General features: G+C 35.4%; 1 protein-coding gene across 1 annotated transcript in view; it reads right to left on the bottom strand.

The window, feature by feature from the left end:
- Positions 1-454: 454 nt before the first annotated feature.
- DHX36 (DEAH-box helicase 36) overlaps positions 455-18,979 on the bottom strand; it is a 52,785-nt gene continuing 34,260 nt past the window's right edge. The window contains exons 16-25 of the mRNA XM_003256318.4: positions 17,327-17,444; positions 16,481-16,579; positions 12,702-12,875; positions 12,471-12,557; positions 11,077-11,160; positions 8,687-8,786; positions 8,505-8,595; positions 5,510-5,630; positions 4,669-4,821; positions 455-4,278 (exon numbers count right to left, since the gene is read on the bottom strand). Of these exons, the coding sequence (XP_003256366.2) occupies positions 4,093-4,278; positions 4,669-4,821; positions 5,510-5,630; positions 8,505-8,595; positions 8,687-8,786; positions 11,077-11,160; positions 12,471-12,557; positions 12,702-12,875; positions 16,481-16,579; positions 17,327-17,444 (1,213 nt within the window). The 3' untranslated portion in view covers positions 455-4,092. The remainder of the gene's footprint in view (positions 4,279-4,668; positions 4,822-5,509; positions 5,631-8,504; positions 8,596-8,686; positions 8,787-11,076; positions 11,161-12,470; positions 12,558-12,701; positions 12,876-16,480; positions 16,580-17,326; positions 17,445-18,979) is intronic.

Below are 18,979 nucleotides of genomic sequence, written 5' to 3' on the forward strand. Positions count from 1 at the left end.
TGGGTTGCCGGGGGTAGAAGTGGCGGCAAGGGATTGACTACAAAGGGGTAACAGGGAAATTTTTAGCTGATAGAAATGTTCTATATCAGCTGGGCACGGTGGTTCATGCCTGTAATCCCAGCACTTTGGGAGGCCAAGGCAGGTGGATCATGAGGTCAGGAGTTCGAGACCAGCCTGGCCAACATGGTGAAATCCTGTCTCTACTAAAAATACAAAAGTTAGCCAGGCATGGTGGCGCGTGCCTGTAATCCCAGCTACTCAGGAGGCTGAGGCCGGAGAATTGCTTGAACCCGGGCGGACGAAGGTTGCAGTGAGCCGAGATCCCACCACTGCATTCCAGCCTGGGTGACAGAGCGAAACTCCGTCTCAGGGGGGAAAAAAAAGTTCTGTATCAAGATTGTGGTGGTGGTAATTACACTACTATATATTTGACAAAATTCACTGAATCATATACTTAAATTGGTTAATTTTATTATATATAATACCTTAAAATTTATTATATATAAAATAATACCTAAAGTTTATATATATCAAAATGGAATAATGGTAACATGATTTACTTTGCTACATTTCCAGATATTGTCCAGGGAGGACATATTATTTTAAAATCAAAACAAAAATCCCATTTAAAGGCAATTAGCATATTAAAAATATATGAGTATACATGATCACAATGACTTATAAATAAATACAAACTCAGAGCTAAGAACAGAAGGAAATTTACCACTATTTATTTCGGGTAAAGGAGTACTAAAATTCCTCCTAAAGCTTTTGTATAATTCATAACTTTTAGGGGAGGACTTTGTTTTAAAAATGCAGTAATAGAGAATGCCTTGCAATAATTGGTGTAAGTTTATCTAGAACTTTTGCCCAAATTAATTAATTGGGAAGGCATCACATGTGCTCACTTTTCAACGATGCTTTTGAAAGATTATTCAGTAGTTTAATTTCTTTTGTTTTTTTCCTGTAAGTTTCTGTTTCAGGTTTTTTTTTTTTTTTTCAGTTATTCTCTGCATTACTCAGAATGATGAATCAAACAGATTTTCCTTCTTAATTTAATGTCTTATTCTTCAAAATCCACTAAAGAACAAACAGTTCTTAGACCTAGAATGTATTTTCTACTCAGTAATGCCCTATTTTGTAAACAAAAGAAACAGAATGTAAGTAGCACCTTGGATTAAAATGTCCATCTTAATCAGCTGTACAGAAGACATAAATTGGAGGTAACAATAACTGCTTTAATCTCTGTGAATACCTCATCAATTAAATAATTCCTCAGGAACATTTTCCCCATTCATATGGGAATTACATATTGGTTTGCAAACACAAAACCAACTAATAATCTTTTTTACAGAATCTCTAAACCCTTTCTTCCAAGACCATTTTGGTCAACTGACTAGATTTAAACTGGATAATAAAAGGAAAAAAAAAGCACAAACATAAACTCTTATAGAGCAAGAAAGACCAGACGGTCACCTTGACCTCAGAGGCAAACCAGTATGCCCTAATATTGTGACATGACTCTAATGCCAGCATTCAATGAGAGACAGATCACTTTTAGAAGAACAGCCAATATAATGAACTTGAGACATAACAGGTAACACACATTCCCAGGATTGGGAGCAGTACCTGAACAAGTGCTGCTAATGGATCACTGTAGCATTATCAATACATCCCAGTCATTGTATGATACTCTTAACTCTTTTGGTTTCCTTGCATTTATTGGAAGGCACATTAAAATTTGCACTTTTTAGAGTGCAGCAAGATGCTTTTCCTGTTTCTTTCTGCAGCATGTCCAGCACTTTTACACCTTCTGTCAGACAAATAGGTTAAAACTCTTATATTGCAAAATCAATAGTATAATACTCAGTGATGGATAGTGTATGTTTCTGATTAATATCCTTTTTGCCAAGTTAAAAATACCCTACTAGGGACCAGGTGCAGTGGTTCATACCTGTAATGCCAGCACTTTGGGAAGCCAAGGTGGGCAAACGGCTTGAGCACAGGAGTTTGAGACCAGCCTGGGCAACATGGTGAAATGGTTCGCTACAAAAAATACAGAAATTAGCTAGGTGTGGTGGTGCACGCCTGTAGTCCCAGCTGTTTGGGAGGCTGAGGCAGGAGGATCACTTGAACCCAGGAAGTCGAGGCTGCAGTGAACCAAGATCACACCACTGCACTCCAGCCTGGGTGACAGGGCAAGACACTGTCTCCAAAAAACGAAAAACAAAACAAAACAAAAAACCAACAAAAAACTAACAATATCCTATTAAAAGTGGCTTAAACAATTGAAGGGTTTTTATTGTATCAAAATAAGTCCACATGTAGAGCAGTTCTAGAATGGGTTAATTCTAAAGCTTACCAGCATTATCAAAGGCTCTGGTGAGTTCTATTTTTCCACTGAGCTAACCTCAGTCTATGAGTCCGTGTCCCCTTGTGATCATCAGTTGGCTGCAACAGTTCCAACTATCAGAGTCAGACAAAACAATGTCCAGAGAGAGCAGGATTTCCTCCTCTAAATCTATTAGTGAGTAAAACATTTTTTCAGACACCCCCTTGAAGATCACTTCTCAGTTGCCATTCACTAGGACATGTTTATGTACTCATGCCTTATCAATTACTTATAAGGGGGATAAGACCACATGTGATTCATTTAGAACAGCAAGACTCACTCTTAGAGAAACGGTCCAACATACCTGGGCACAAAGCTGCACAGATGGGAACACCTGAATAAGTAAGCAAGAAGGGAGGGACAAAATAGTTGCTGGCCGGCAACCAACAGTATTTATCACAATCTGATAGGGCTGAAAATGTACAGCATGTGTTGTTACACTATTCCTTGGCTAAGAAGATAAGTAGCAATAAAATAAAAAGTGCAATATAATAGGTTGTTAGACATTTACAAAAATATTTCAGGGACAAATAACAACTAAGATTCAGAGAGTACAGGCACTAGCCTATGTGCTTTACATGTATTAATGTATTTCATCCTCACAACTGTTATGTGTACAGTTGTCCCTCAGTATCTGTGGGGGACTGGTTTCCAACCCCAACCCCTCAAATACCAAAATCCATGGATGCTCAAGTCTTTTATATAAAATGACATAGTATTTGCATGTTACCTAGGCACAACCTCCCATATACTTTAAGTCATCTCTAGATTATTTATAATACCTAATACAACGTAAATACTATATAAATAGCTGTTAAACTGTATTGTTTAGGGAATGACAAGGAAAAAAGTCTGCACATGTTCAGTATAGACACAACCATCCTTTTTTTCCCAAATATCTTCTATCCACAGTTGTTTGAATCCACAGATGTGGAATGCATGGATATGGAGGGCCAACTGTATCTTACAAGATAAGGAAAAAGAGAGAGAAGCCAAGACACTGACTAAGTGACAGAGCTGAGACTGGAACTGAGGTAATCAGGCTCCAGACCATGCTCTCAATTGCTGTATTATGAGGCACAGGGTGATATAAAGAGGGCACATGTGTTTTAAAAATAGTAAAAATATCAAATGAACCAAGCCATAGGTGAAAATGTAGAAACCAATCCAAGAAGTTGGCTGAGTTTTAACATTGTACATTTTATTAAATACTGGACTTTATTACAACAAATTAATTTACTTCCGATAGAAGTTTCATTTTAAAAAATGTGGTTGTGTTCAAATTCTTAATTGACACTTTTTTTTGGGTAAACATCCTATTTTTACTGGTGGTATCATCAATCATTACGAGCAGAAAGATTAACTTTGTGTAACAGAACAAAGGAATTTCTCAAGTGGTACAATAATATATATAAAGGGAATATACTCCCAAAGAATGGGCATGACCACAGCAGAGTATATGATCAGAGAACATATTGCTTTTATAGTGTGTGTGTGTGTGTGTGTGTGTGTGTGTGTGTCTATATATATGTATATAGCTACATATAACATCAAGTCATGCACATTAAGTCTTTACTACCTACTGAAGGTTTCTACTTACACACGAAAATTGGTCATGTCCCAGGGTTTGGCATCCAGCCAAAATTTAATGATGAAGAATGGCTGTCAAACTGGCTTTTCAGACCACCTATGAAAAGTTGTCAGCTGTAATATCCATCCTGGAATCGTGGCGGAAAGTTCCTGGGAGTTGCCTTTTCCTGTGTTTTGATCAAGTCTATAATAGCTGACAGTACTGCACAGTCTCTGGATTTAGTGTCATTCCAGTCTACAGGATGAGGACTTTCAATCTTCTCTTGCAGAAGAATATCTAATTCCTTTCTTAATTCCTAAGGTTGGAAAAATTACACATGTTCAACAAAGGCAGATATATTACCAACTAACATAATAAATGAAACTAATTTACCTGATACAAGGAGTTTCACAAGCGATGGCTCAAAAGCTAAAACATTTAGTGAGCAATCAACTGAAGTGTGGTTATGAGTGAATAACTAAAGTGCAGTTAAAATTCACACTGCAATCACACTGAGCCATTTAGAATGGCTGGTCTGTTACCATCTCAAAACACAATTCAGAAAAACCAGGAATCATTTTTTCAAAATTATTTGCTCCGCTGAAATAGAGCAAGAAATGTTAATCTATTTAACAGTTGGAACAAAATCACATGACCACATGCTGACTTACATGTAGATTAAAGATAATCATACAAAGTCAGTCACCTTAACAAGATGGGCAATTCTTGCTGGAGACTGAAATACAATCCACTCATCTACAGCAATAGTTTCCTGATCGTTATCCTTCTGGATGGAAATGTCACCTCCAAAAAACAGGAGACAGTATGGGGAAACCTCTGTGCAGTCATACAAGTATATCTGTAATGAAATACATTCAGGAGTCTGAAAAGATTACTACATAAATTCAACAATATTACCAGTATTAATTAATGAGTACCTTCCTTCTAAAATATTAACCTTCTATTGTAATTACAGAGATTAATTTGTAAGAAATACCATTTTAAATGAGCCATCTTCATTATTCAGAGAACATAGGTATTTTAATATTTTTTAGTTTAAACTAAGCACTACTCTGAACAAAATATTTTCTGAGTGACAAAACCAAAACACTAATGTTGCTGAAGTTATTTTTATCCAGTTTTTTATAAATCATCTCAAATTACTGTTCTAAAGAGAAAAATATAAACAGAATCTCACTTAATATGCTGAACAATACTTATAAGGTAAACTGACATGCTAACAAAACTCTCTATACAATGTAAACTCCTGTACACCATAAAATATGCCAATATTTCTTGAAAGCAAGCTCTGAAAGAAAATTATGCAATCAAATAACTGTCCTAACTAATTAAAATACAAAGATCCATCATTACAGACCTGAAAATTAAAAGAATAGGTTATTTGTTTGAGGGAAAAAGTTACTCATGTCACAGGAATAAGACACAACGAAAAAGAAAATTTTGTATGTAATTGTTAAAACTATACAATCATAAAAATACAATGAGACTGATAATCAGATCCTTAATTATTTTAAATGTTCACTTACACTGCTTGTTCTCATCTTTAGGTGATAGATAAGCCAGTTGTAGTGAAAGTCTGTTTGCTCCACATTAACAGATTTAGGATGAACAGCAACCAGGCCATCGGTTTTTGTGTAAACTTTTACCCTTTAAAAAAAGTTAAAATGCAGTTTGTTAAAAAGAAGTCTTTTAGAGGATTTTTTTTTTTTTTTTTTTTTTTTTACACTACTTGAAAAAACTGATAGAAGAGCTTGGTAAAAACCAAACAAATCCCCGAATCTAAAAAAAACTCCAGAAAATAATTCAGTTTATTTTTGCAAAAAATATATTTATATTTGAGGACAGAGCATAATTTCCTCAAAAATAAATGAAAAAATGCTATCAGTATGAATAATTTAAATCATGTAGCTAATCTTCTTGCAGGTATAATTACTCAACATTTTAGAAAAATGGCAGAATATTCTTTTCCTTAAAGTTAATGCACACTATACCACTGAATAAAGAACAAAAAAGTATCTAAAATAATTAAGTGATTCATACCAACAGTTTATATATTTTACTATGACAATCATAATACTGATAAACACCCCTTGATTTACAAAATAACTGTAAAATTATCAACTTAAAAATTTTACAGAGTATGACCTGTAAAAAAATGAAAAGTTAAGAATTCTGTTTAAATTCATGTTGACAGTTCTAATTCAATCTCTCAATTCCTAGGTCATTTTTTTTGATACTCATATACATTTTATCTCAATTTGTAAAAGTCTTTAGTATTACTCAACGGAGAGATGTTTAATAATTTATTTTTAAATAATGTTAATTACCTGTATTAACTAACAGCATAAAGCTAATAATCCACTAATCTTTCCTATTTGTTTTTACGAGTGTCTCTTTCGAAGTTTTTTTTTTTGTTTTTTTGTTTTTTTTTGAGACGGAGTCTTGCTCTGTCACCCAGACTGGAGTGCAGTGGCCCAGTCTCAGCTCACTGCAGCCTCTACCTCCCGGGTTCCAGCGATTCTCCTGCCTCAGCCTCCTGGGTAGCTGGGATTACAGGGATGTGCCACCACCACGCCCAGTTAGTTTTTGTATTCTTATAGAGATGGGGTTTCACCACGTTGGCCAGGCTGGTCTCAAACTTCTGACCTCAGGTGGTCCGCCTACCTTGGCCTCCCAAAGTGCCGGGATTACAGGTGTGAGCCACCGCACCTGGCCACTTCTGAAGTTCTAAGAATTCATAATACTTGTAATCAAAATCATGAATCATAGTTATGAATTTATAGTTGTAAATACTTAGAATAAAACCAGAAATTATTTTTTCTCATTTCAAGTCAATTTACCAATGCCATCCTGCCACCCTGCATAACTAGAGCAGTAGAAGTTGGCAAATTTCTTTTTTTTTTTTTGACACAGGGTCTCCTTCTGTCACCCAGGCTGGACTGCAGTAGTAGCATCATCTCTCAATGTGCAGTGGTGCGATCTTGACTCACTGCAACCTCCACCTCCTGGACTCAAATAATCTAACAGCCTCAGGCAACCAAAGTGCTAGGATTACAGGTGTGAGCCACTGTGCCTGGCCCAGCAAATTTCTATACAGGACCAGAGAGTAAATATTTTAGGGTCTATATTTGGGGTGCTATAATTTCTGTCCAACTCTGCTAGTGTAGAAGGAAAGCAGAATAGACAACATGAAAACAACATGTTTGTGTTCCAACAATAAAAGGACAAAAACAAGTTTTTGGCCTATAGGTCAAAATTTGCTGGCCCCTAGTCTGGACCAAAACAATGCACCAGTCCAAAGAAAACTACATTTTTTCAGAAAGCCCTCCCAGGATGGCAGAGAGGAAAATAAAATGAATTTCAAAGTGACTCACTGTTAAGCTACCTGTAAAGTTAGGTACACACATACAAAAAAATTTCTGGCCAAGTATTATTTTGAGAAAGTACTTAGGTCACTTAAAATGTGAATAATCCAACCACAATGATTAAAATTCATCAGCTACCCATTACCTTATACCTTGGAATAGGGTTTCTTGACTTTAGTACTACTGACACACTGTTACGACAACCACAAGTATCTCCAGACACTGTCCAATGTCCCCTTTGGGGGCAAAATCACGCCAGTTGAGAACCACTGCCCAAGAACATGTCTGCACTTTGGCCTATCTTTAAAGTCTTTATTTTTTCATGTTTATAATTCTAGAATATCCAACTTTCATTTAACGTCAGTTTAAATATTTTACATGTTACTACACAATGACTGTTTTAATGCCCACCTATGGAGATGCATTATAGTATTATAAAACCACAATTTTCCCATGGCTACTAGAAATCTATATTATTTACAATATAGCTGTTAGAAAACATTTGAAATTACTTCCTTAAGACACGTCTATCAAATTAAAAACTCAATCATCATGCACTGGGTCAGTGACTATTTCAATGACTCAATACATAATTCTAATACAGAATGTCTTCCAAAATAGTAGCAACCACACTACTGGCCATTTGTGACTCTTAGTTTCTCTGTATCCTTTAGCTAGAATGAGCTCATTCTAGCTCATGCTTCACTGTTGTCTCCAATTACTACTGAGGGTACCTGTACATATATTATTATACTTTATTTCTCAAAATAGTGAAATTACAATTTTATTCAAAGAGCTAAGTTATTCATTTGTAAGGCAAGAGGAAAAAAGTTTCTGAAATAAAATCTACTCTAAGCAGTCTTTATCCAGCCACTGGTATTTACTAGCAGGCTGGCTTTTCTAATATTTACACTGGTATCACGTGGTAGCATTCTTTGTGAATAATGGGTTACCAGAGAGGTGATTCCAGGATGTGTTGTGAGGGAAAGTGATACCAATGCTATACAGTTCACCTTCTCTGAAATGATTAAAAGAAGAAGAATATAACCCACATATGAATAAGAACAAATTTATAATATAAGCCTTGTTACATGAGCAGATTTCAAAAGTTTAAGAAGAGAATTACAAGTAATTAATAATAATCTTCAATACTTACATTTTTCTTTTTTTACCCAAATTTAGTCGAATTTTAGCAACTTTGGGATATAAACCAGCACAGATGACAGCTTTAATTATCTTCTCATTATCTATGGGGGATGAGAAGATAGAGGGGAAAAGAAAAGTAAAATACTGATACAATAGACAAAAGATACTTATTTACACTGTTTCCTGCTGTACCTGAATTTATATTAGATTCTGGATCTTTAGGATTTCTACTGCTTACAAATCCAGCTCCAAGAAGATGCTCAGCAAACTGTCCTTTCATGTTATGCAGCATCTAGGGAGCAATGGTAACAAATAGAACTAGAATACCTTTCACACATTGAGGCTATAAAATATACATTAATAGATAAATTAGTTGTAAGCTATCCCTGCTTTATGAAAACACTTGTGCCAACATGTTTTAAAGCAAGGGTTGGCAAACAACAAAAGCTGTTTTTGTCAATAACATTTTATTGGAACACAGCACATCCATTCATTTACATTTGGTTGCTTTTGCACTACAACAGCAGAGGTCAATGCTTGTAACAGATCTTATGGCCTGTAAGCCTAAAATATTACCCAACTTTTCATAGAAAAAGTTTGCATGTTGTAAGGAATAGCCACTGATGTTTAAGGGTTACTCCATTTTGTGAAAGACTAATAGAATTTTTAAAATTACTTTCCACCCCCATTTTTAAAAAAATATAGAAAAGCTTAAAGAAAATAATCCACATCCATATTTCTATTACTGAGAATTAAATATGGTTAACAATGGCATGTAAGCGTTTTTTTTTTTTAAATAATGATACATGGCTTATTATAAAGCATCCAAGTAACATAGAAAAGTACTTCCCTTGCCTCAATACTGTCTTCTATATAAACAAGATTGCAGACACCCATGAAGTATATATACTGATAGAAGAAATGTATCCTAATAACAGAATCATAGTATAGAAATTCTTTATAAAACAATTAACTTTAGTTCAATTTAAAGTTAAATAGAAATGAAAGTGAATGGCCAGATGAATCTTAAATTTTCATAACAGAAATATTTCCTAAGGAATTCCTTTTAGAGATTATGAAACATAAAGTTGGTTATATTTAAGTATATATCCCTTTTATGAAAGGTGTGACTTTCCCCACCTAATTTTTCTTACACCTGACTTTCTTAGACACCTCCTGGTTTTTACTGCCATTATTTTATATTGTTCAGGATAATAATCTTTATATTCTATTTTGCATGTGTAATTCCTAACATCGTTTTGTTATTAACTCTATATTTAAATACTTCTAATGGATACTACACCAGCTGATTAAGCACGCACTCTCCATTCCTGAAATCTCCACTGTGATTCCCCTTTTAACTAACAGCATTTCACCCTCAATGGGCTTTTCAAGAAGAGCTCAGGGGTATAGTATTTCTTGAATGCCTGTTGTTTTTCTTTACACCTGAATTCATATCCTGACTGGACATGACATTCTCAAACACTTGGATGCAGTTATGTTTTCATGCTTCTGCTCATTTCTCTGTTCATTATTTCCATTTCAAAAAGTGTTCTTATATACATCTCAAAATAAACATTCAATTACACAGGATTTCTATGCAGACACTAATATCTACTGTTCTCATAGTGGATCAGTCCTGTCTTCCTGTCTTTAAGATTTTACTTATTGCTTTTTGTCTTTTTCAGGTACGTCCAATAAACTGTGATTACTTCAAGCTTTTTTCCTATGGCAATAACTTGTTTTGAAGGGGTGTCCATTCTGTTCCTTGTGATTTCTTCTGATCTTCAATTTGTTTTCTTAGCTCAGGTGTCTTTTCATTCACTCTACTGTTTATTTTCTAACCTATGTTTTGCTGAATTCATATTATTAGCTATTCCATATTACGAAACAGTTTAAAGGTGTTTTCTATTGAAACATGGCATTCCACTTTTTCTTCTTTTCCTTTCCTTCCGAATAGTGGTGATCCTTTTTTCCATTTTGCTAATGACTGGGCACTTCTGATTTGGTATGTTAGATTTTTTTGTTTACTACTTTGTAGATCTGTTAAATGTCCAGTATCAGGCCTCATGTCACATAGCTGGAGTGTATGTGTACTGGGAGAAGATGAGGATATTTCTATTCCCACTGGCCTCGAATACCCAGTTCAGTGTAGTCTGAAATGTGATGGCATATGCCCTCTGTACTGTTTTCTTCTGTTTTACAAATGCTTGCCTGTAGTGTTTCACTATACTGAACCAGAAAACTTACAGGTATCTATCCTATTTGATACTTTTCAACAGATTTTAGGAGTGTTAGCAAAAATTCTCAGTTTGAATCATCAAAATAGCAACTAGAATGTGGGGACAGGAACAGAAATTGAACCTTACTGTGCTTTGCTCTTGTCCTCTGGAACTGTGTTTTTTTTCCTTGTTTTGTTGCAGTTGATTTAAGAAAGATCCCCCATTACTTTGTGTATATATACAAATATACTCAATTTCCATATATTTGACTTTTTTGCTATAGATCTAATTGTACAAAATGGATATATATATTCTCTAATCTAGCATATATGATAATTATTGCAAAACATTCACCATTACCTGCAGTGTGTTTGAAGACAGAAAATATTCCCAGCAATAGTCCTTTTCGTATCTGAAACCACGTCGCCTAGCCTCTTCCCAGCCCTATGGGGCAAAGAAATGAAGAAATCTATATTCCTCCCGCAAACAAAGGTTACTACTGGTTTCCCTCTTTACTTTAGTAAAAGCTTAATATTCTACTAATATTTAATTTTCTTTGTAAAAAATTCAAAGAATTCTATAACTGATAAAACTAAAAACACATACACTCCTCATGATCCTAGTCCTTAAGAGATAACCACCACTGAAGTTCCAGACCTTTATACAATTAAGCATACAGTAATATATTATGTATTTTACACAAAATGGCATCCAAACTGTACATAACACACTAATCAAAAAGAGCACACTATTAAACTGACTTAAATGCTATTATATATTTTCAAATTCATAAATTTTCTTTATAGTTTGCTTTTTTTTTTTAGAGGAGAGAAATGGGGAAAAAGGAAAGACAAGCTCAACAAGCTCAAAGACAAAAAAAAATTAACTTTCCCATAATATGTCACATGAAACAGAATGTAGAGCTACAGAAAAAAGATACTGCCTCTAAAAACCAAATTACATTTAAATTTTACCGAGATAGGTGATAAATGTTTACCCTCAGATACACCTGGCTTTTGGGAGCAGAAAATGTGTCTTTAATCTGAATTATGTACATGATTATGATCCTCTATTATATGTTAAATCTGAATACAGGGTAGTTTATTAATGAATAGAAAGAGACTGTCATTAGTGTTACTAAGCCAAAGATACAAAGAAATTATTAAATACAAAATTTTAAAATAAACTATTCACTTGTTCATTCTTACCAAAAACTATTATTTCCCCAAAAGGGTAAATGTAATGAGCTATTACAAAATTGAAAATGAATTATAACTTTTTTCAAATGTTCAGCTAAATTTCAACATTCTCAGCAATTTATTCCTGATACTTATGATAATATAGATTTCGTTTTTTTGGTTTTCTTGAGATTGAGTCTCACTCCATCGTCCAGGCTGAAGTGCAGCGGCATGATTTCAGCTCACTGCAACCTCCGCGCCCCGGGGTTCAAGCAATTCTTCTGCCTCAGCCTCCTGAGTAGCTGGGATTACAGATGCCCACCACCACGCCCAGCTAATTTTTGTATTTGTAGTAGAGACAGGGTTTCACCACGTTGGCCAGCCTGGTCTCGAACTCCTGACTTCAGGTGATACACCTGCCTCGGCCTCCCAAAGTGCTATAATTACAGGCATGAGCCACCGCGCCCGGCCTTATAACACAGATTTCAAAAGGTTAAATATGATCCTTATTCTATTATTAGCATTTCATTTGAATAAACTATCATAAACCAGGACAAGATTTTTTTTTTTTTTTACCTCAAATGCATTCACAACTGTTAAGTGATCACTTCTAGTATTCTTTGCCAATTCCTTTCTTCTTGCATCTGCAATCTTTTCTTTTCCCTTAAAAATAGCAGACATAGGCAATTTAAATTGCTGTGATGCTGTAACGGAGAACGACATTCTAATAAAATGCTAATGAAAAATATATCTAAGCAACTCCTGTTCACATCTAAAATAACTCGGTTTTATTTCCATTTTTCTTACCAGTGGAATGACAAATGGATCTTTGAAACTGAGACTAGCAGCAATAGTGAGTACTGGGTCTAAGCAGCAGAACAGTGCTCCAAAAAGAATCATTTTTCCAATATGTGGCTCAACAGGTAATCGTGCCAAGTGAACTCCAAGAGGTGTCAATTCTTCTTGTTTATCCAAAGCGTTCTGTAAAGGAAGAGTGTTTAAAATAGATCCTGTAAAGCATTACATTTAAAACGATTTAGCTTGCTTTAAAAAGAGTAACAAGCCACTACTCTCTCTTCAAAGTCCAAATGCCTGAATATTGTTCAGCTTTAGTTTTCCCTACCAAAACATTAAGTTGTGAGGTCAGCAAAGGTTACAAACTTATTTAAACAAAACCAAAATTAACACACAACTTGGCTTTTCTGTGTTGGGAGAAATACCAGAAATGACAAACTTTCTGTTAAATAAAATCACCTAATAAAGTATAAAAGTTGTAGAAACGAACAACAAAAACAAAAGATACACTATTATACATTTGGAATGCATAATGCACACTCTCTAGATTCTAGTAGTTTAGGTGACATGAGACAGAAAAGCAAAAAAAAAAAAAGGAACTATCAGCCAGGCGCGGTGGCTCACGCCTGTAATCCCAGCACTTTGGGAGGCCGAGGCGGGCGGATCACGAGGTCAGGAGATCGAGACCACCCTGGCTAACACGGTGAAACCCCGTCTCTACTAAAAATACAAAAAATTAGCCGGGCATGGTGGCGGGCGCCTGTAGTCCCAGCTACTCAGGAGGCTGAGGCAGGAGAATGGCGTGAACCCGGGAGGCGGAGCTTGCGGTGAGCCGAGATTGCACCACTGCACTCCAGCCTGGGCGGGAGTGTGAGACTCCGTCTCAAAAAAAAAAAAAAAAAAAAAGAAAAAGGAACTATCTAAAACTGTAGAAAATGGGAGTGACTTCTGCTCTGATTCCCTAGGTAATTTGGTCCAACCACCCCACTGTGGACAGCTGGAAAAGTAGCCTGAAGATACAAGGAGTTAACAAAGAATTACAAGTTAAGAGGTTAGGGAATGACAGACATCTAGGGGAGGTGAGTGCAGAGGTTGGGGCCTCTTTTCCTGGCAGAAAGGAACATAAATCCTTGCTGAAAAAAAGCTACCCTCATCCCAAGCTTCAAATTTTTATCTATAAAGAATTTTGTAAAGAGAATTTCCAGTGCACAATTAAAATAACTAGGCATATAGATGCAAGCAAAAAATAATAAAAGAACCCATAAGCATGCCATCAGACACAGATTTTCACTAAACAGTTTTGGAAAAAATACCCTTAATTTTTTTTTTTAAAAGACCTCTTTCAAATAAAAGAAAATGAAACAAAAATGGAAAACCCTCAACTTGTTTTCTGAACCTAGATAGCTTGATATCTAAATCTTAGTTATCAGTGGTAAAAATACCACTAACCTAGAAGATTAGTGGTATTTTTGGATTCTGCTTTTAAATATTTGAAATCTATTAAAAAATCTAAATAAAGACATATAAAACCCCAAAGAAAACTCTAAAATACTGAGACTGAATACTCAAATAAACAGAGGACTAGATGATGATCTTTTTGTTAAGACTCAATACTGTAAAGATGTCAGTTCTCCCCAAACTGATTTCTAGATGGAATTCAATCAAAATCAAACTCCAAAGATTCTCAAATGTATTTGGAAAAACGAAGCACCAAGAAGGGCCAAGACACTCTGTTTTAAAAAAATGTACTATTATTATTATTTTTTTTTAGAGATAGGGTCTTGTTCTGTCATCTGGGTTGGAGTGCAGTGGTGCAAGCACAGCTCACTGCGTCCCTCAAACTCCTGGGCTCAAGCAGTCCTCCCACCTCAGTCTCTAGAGTCAAGACGTTCTTGAAGAAGAATGAAAGAGAGTGATTTGTTCCACTAGAAAACAAGATTAGTCATAAAGATAGAGTAATTAAGGCAATGTGATACCAGCTCAGGAGAGAAATACAGGCCAACAGATGAGAAATAAGCCTAGAAACAGACACACAAATCCAGACATTGACCTATCAAAGACTGCAGAACAGGGACAAAAAGAAATGAACTTTTCTATAAATGGTGCTCAGTCAATGGTCTACATTTATTTATAAAAACTTTTATTTCTACCTCAACCCCAACACACATCAACTGCAGATGCATTATAAACAAAAACAATAAAATTCTTTAAAATGTATCTTTATGACCTCAGGAAATGACTTATTAAAGGGTAAAAAGCAATAACCTTTGAGAATGATACATCTGACTGCATTAAAATTAGGAATTTAGACTGGGAGTGGTGGCTGATGCCTATAATCCCAGCACTTTGGGAGGCTGAGGTATGCGGATCACTTGAGGTCAGGAGTTCCAGACCAGCCTGGTCAACATGGTGAAACCCCATCTCTACTAAAAATACAAAAATTAGCCAGGTATGGTGGCAGGTGCCTGTAATCCCAGCAGGAGGCTGAGGCAGGAGAATCGCTTGAATCTGGGAGGTGGAGGTTGCAGGCTGCAGTGAGCCGAGATCATGCTACTGCACTCCAAACTGCGTGACAGAGTGAGACTCTCTCCAAAAAAAAAATAAAATAAAAAAAGGAATTTATCAAGGTACTAAAAAAAGGAAAGTTGAAAACAGATATGCAATATACAACCAATAAAAGGTGCAGATCAAGAGTACAAAAGGACAGTATGATCTGCAACCTAACAGAAAAACAGACACTAGTAATTTATAAGAGACTACACAAATGGATAATAAACATAAAAGCTGCTGAAAACTTCAACAACAGTCATAGAAATGCAAATTAAAACCACTACATACCTATCAGCATGGTTAGAATAAAAGGCCGATTAATAAGAAGGGTTGGTGAAGCTACAAAGCAATGGGAACTCTCATCCACCACTGGTAGGAGTTTAAGTAGTTTGCAACTATGGAAAACCGTTGAGCGTTATCTACCCAACTTGATCATACATGTACCTTATTACCCAGGACGTGGAGGTTGCAGTGATCTGAGATCATGCCAGTGTACTCCAGCCTGGGTGACAAAGTGAGACTCTGTCTCAAAAAAAAAAAAAAAAGAGGATAAAGAAAAAAAACCATAGCTAAAGCAACAATACATTTGACTCTCATAATATTAAGTAAAATAATCCGGAGCTCTGCTCCCTCAAAGAACAAAAAAACCACACACATTCTGTATGGGTTCACGTAAAGTTCACGAAATAGGCAAAACTGAACTCTTTATGAAGATGCATACTTGTATGGTAAAACCATCAAAAATAAAAAAAAAAGCAAGCCATTACAGTTAAAGTCATGATAGAGGTTATCTATCATGATTAGGATTAAGGGACAGTGGAGTGATTACGAGAGGGTAGGAAGGGGGCTTTTAGCATACTGGGAATGTTCTTCTTGATGTAAGTAATTACTACATAGTCCTTCCTTTGTGATAAATCATTTAGCTGCACATTTGTTTTACCTGCCAGTAATTAAAGACGAGTAACTTAAAAATTTCAAATTTTATGTAATCTTAAATCAGGCCTACAATGAAAAAAAAATGTGCAGAAAGATCCTAGTCTTTTAAGAATTATTACGAAGATATCTTTCTAATGCCTATCTCATAACCTGATGGTTCTACATTGACAGTCAAATAGCAAATCAAATTTGGCATTGGACATTATTGGTCTACTTTGCAGTAATGAGAGTAAACATTATAATTAACTGGCTTACATGCTCTAGTATTCTAAGTTAGAATTAAAAAAACAAGAAAACAAATTTACCAGCTCCATCAGGTGTCTTATGGAGAGTAACACTGCCTCATTTGATGGTGGGTCCATTAATCTACTCAGAAAATAAGCAATTCCACCTAGCCTTAAAATCTAGGGGGGGCAGACAAATATAATTAAACACATATAATATTAATATATTAGCATTACAACTTAGTCCTACCTGGGCTGATGACTCAAAGCATCAAATTTATACATGACTTTCAAGTTATTTTACCAAAATGAATTAAAATTATATTTGTATTTCTATAAAAACATGTTTAAAGTCCTATATATATTACTACTTTCTACCATCAACTCTATTAATAGGAAAAGTAGCTGGCTAAAATCTCAATGAACAAGTTGATTACCCACTATCTTCAAAAGTAGCTGGCTAAAATCTCAATGAACAAGTTGATTACTCACTATCTTCAAAATAAGGCTAACTATATCAAAAGACACAAGATAGTGAAAAAATAAGTAGTTTATAATGAAGGATGACATGTTAACATGTAATAACAGTAGCTAATGTTTACTGCGCACTTACTACGTGCCAGGCACTGTTCTAAGAATTTTAGGAGGTTAATTTAAACAACCTTCCCAATATAACAAAACTAGCTTTTCCAGGGTGGAAGCAGGATTCAAACACAGGCAGCCTGCCTCCTCTAGAGCAGTATATAATTTAAAAGTGTATAATATACATTTGAAGAAAGTTTAAATACACAATTTACTAATGCACCCACGAAATAAATTGTGAGTTAATAATTCTTTCTTGGAGATTAATACAGTACTTTGTTCTATAAAAGATGTTGAAAATGAGATCACTTCCATTTAATTTCTTCATTCTCCCACCTAATTTACCTTTATTTGTAAACAAAGTTCTTCCAAAGGAGTTCTCAAAATTTCTGGCAGTTGATAGTCATCTAGAAGACTTGCTCTAAGACCATTATACAGATGATAGCAATGACCAGGTTGAACTCTTAGGAAAAAACAACAACAACAACAAAATGAAACAGAGGGACAGTCGTCAATGACTTTTTAGAACTGCAGAGAAAATAGTAGGCAGGGAAGTAGCCAATATCTATTTCTTACACACCACATAATAGCTAATGTACATAATTATTTTTTCCTTTTTATGAATCACGTATTTCTTCTGTTTAGAAAAACCCTACACCCTCTACCCTCGTCACAGTTTTAAGAAAGATACACAATAATTCCTCCCCATGCCAATAATTTGCTTCCCTATTTCTGACAGATTCCAAATTACTGTGCTCAGTAACAGCAGTCTCCTAGGTTAAGGCTAAGAATAGTAATCTCAAGTATGCCTTGTGATCAATCATATTATGTAATGAATCCTGGCATTATGCTAACCTGTCTATATTGCTGAAAAACATTTTAAGTACTGTATATTCTATTTAGTGAGTTCTCAGAGGGATATTAAAAGTTTCTGTTTTATGTATGTAACTAGAGCCTTGAATGACACCATTTTTTGAACAATAAGACTAGATGTAGGCCAGGCGCGATGGCTCACACCTGTAATCCCAGCACTCTGGGACGCCGAGGTGGGTGCATCACCTAAGGTCAGGAGTTTGAGACCAGCCTGGCCAACACGGTGAAACCCCATCTGTACTAAAAAAAAAAAATACAAAAAATTAGCTGGGTGTGGTGGTGTGCTCCTGTAGTCCCAGCTACTTGGGAGGCCGAGGCAGGAGGATCACTTGAACCCAGCAGGCAGAGGTTGCAGTGAGCCAAGATCGCGCCATGTACTCCAGCCTGGCGACAGAGTGAGATTTCATCGAAAAAAAAAAAAACTAGATGTGAAGAGGTGACCATATTCATGTATTCTCAAGTAGAATAGATATTTCTTTAGGCTCTTGCTGCTATAGGAACAAAAATGAATTCTAAAAATCTTAGCTATTTTTTCCATGAGTCTACATAGACCCATTGTCTATTATATACAATACCTGAATACCTCTCCAGTAGAAACTAAAATAAGAGTACCTCCATTGAGAGCCACATAGTATAGCTTTTTCTGATCTCCAAAATAATAAGGCTTTGCTAAAGGAATTTTTATCCATGGAGCCTACAAAAGACTATTTTCCTTTTAAATTAAGACAGCAATTCCACAGTTAACCTACAGCACAGGAGTGAGGACGAAGGATTAGTATTTAGCTCTATTATTGTTTCATGGAACACATCTAAGGCTTAGTATGTTTATTATTCACATATAAAGGTGTGCCAAAACCTGTTCACTATGGTGAATACTTTTTGAATCAATATTTAGAGGTGATGGGTCTACATGGGAAAACCTCAGTCTTTCTGGGTCCCTTATCAAGTTATTCCCTGATAACTGATATTAGGAAGGTATACTTCTTTGACTAAACCATGATTTTGGTTCAATAGCATCCACTACCTAATAAGCTGTCTTGAATTCAAATTATACTGGGATAATGTGCAAAGATTACAGCAAGTCAGTCAGAGCTTTATAGATACTGTACAAACTTAAAACGAGGG

The sequence above is a fragment of the Nomascus leucogenys genome, chromosome 11 (assembly GCF_006542625.1).
Source record: "Nomascus leucogenys isolate Asia chromosome 11, Asia_NLE_v1, whole genome shotgun sequence".
In the NCBI taxonomy this organism is placed as follows: Eukaryota; Metazoa; Chordata; class Mammalia; order Primates; family Hylobatidae; genus Nomascus; species Nomascus leucogenys.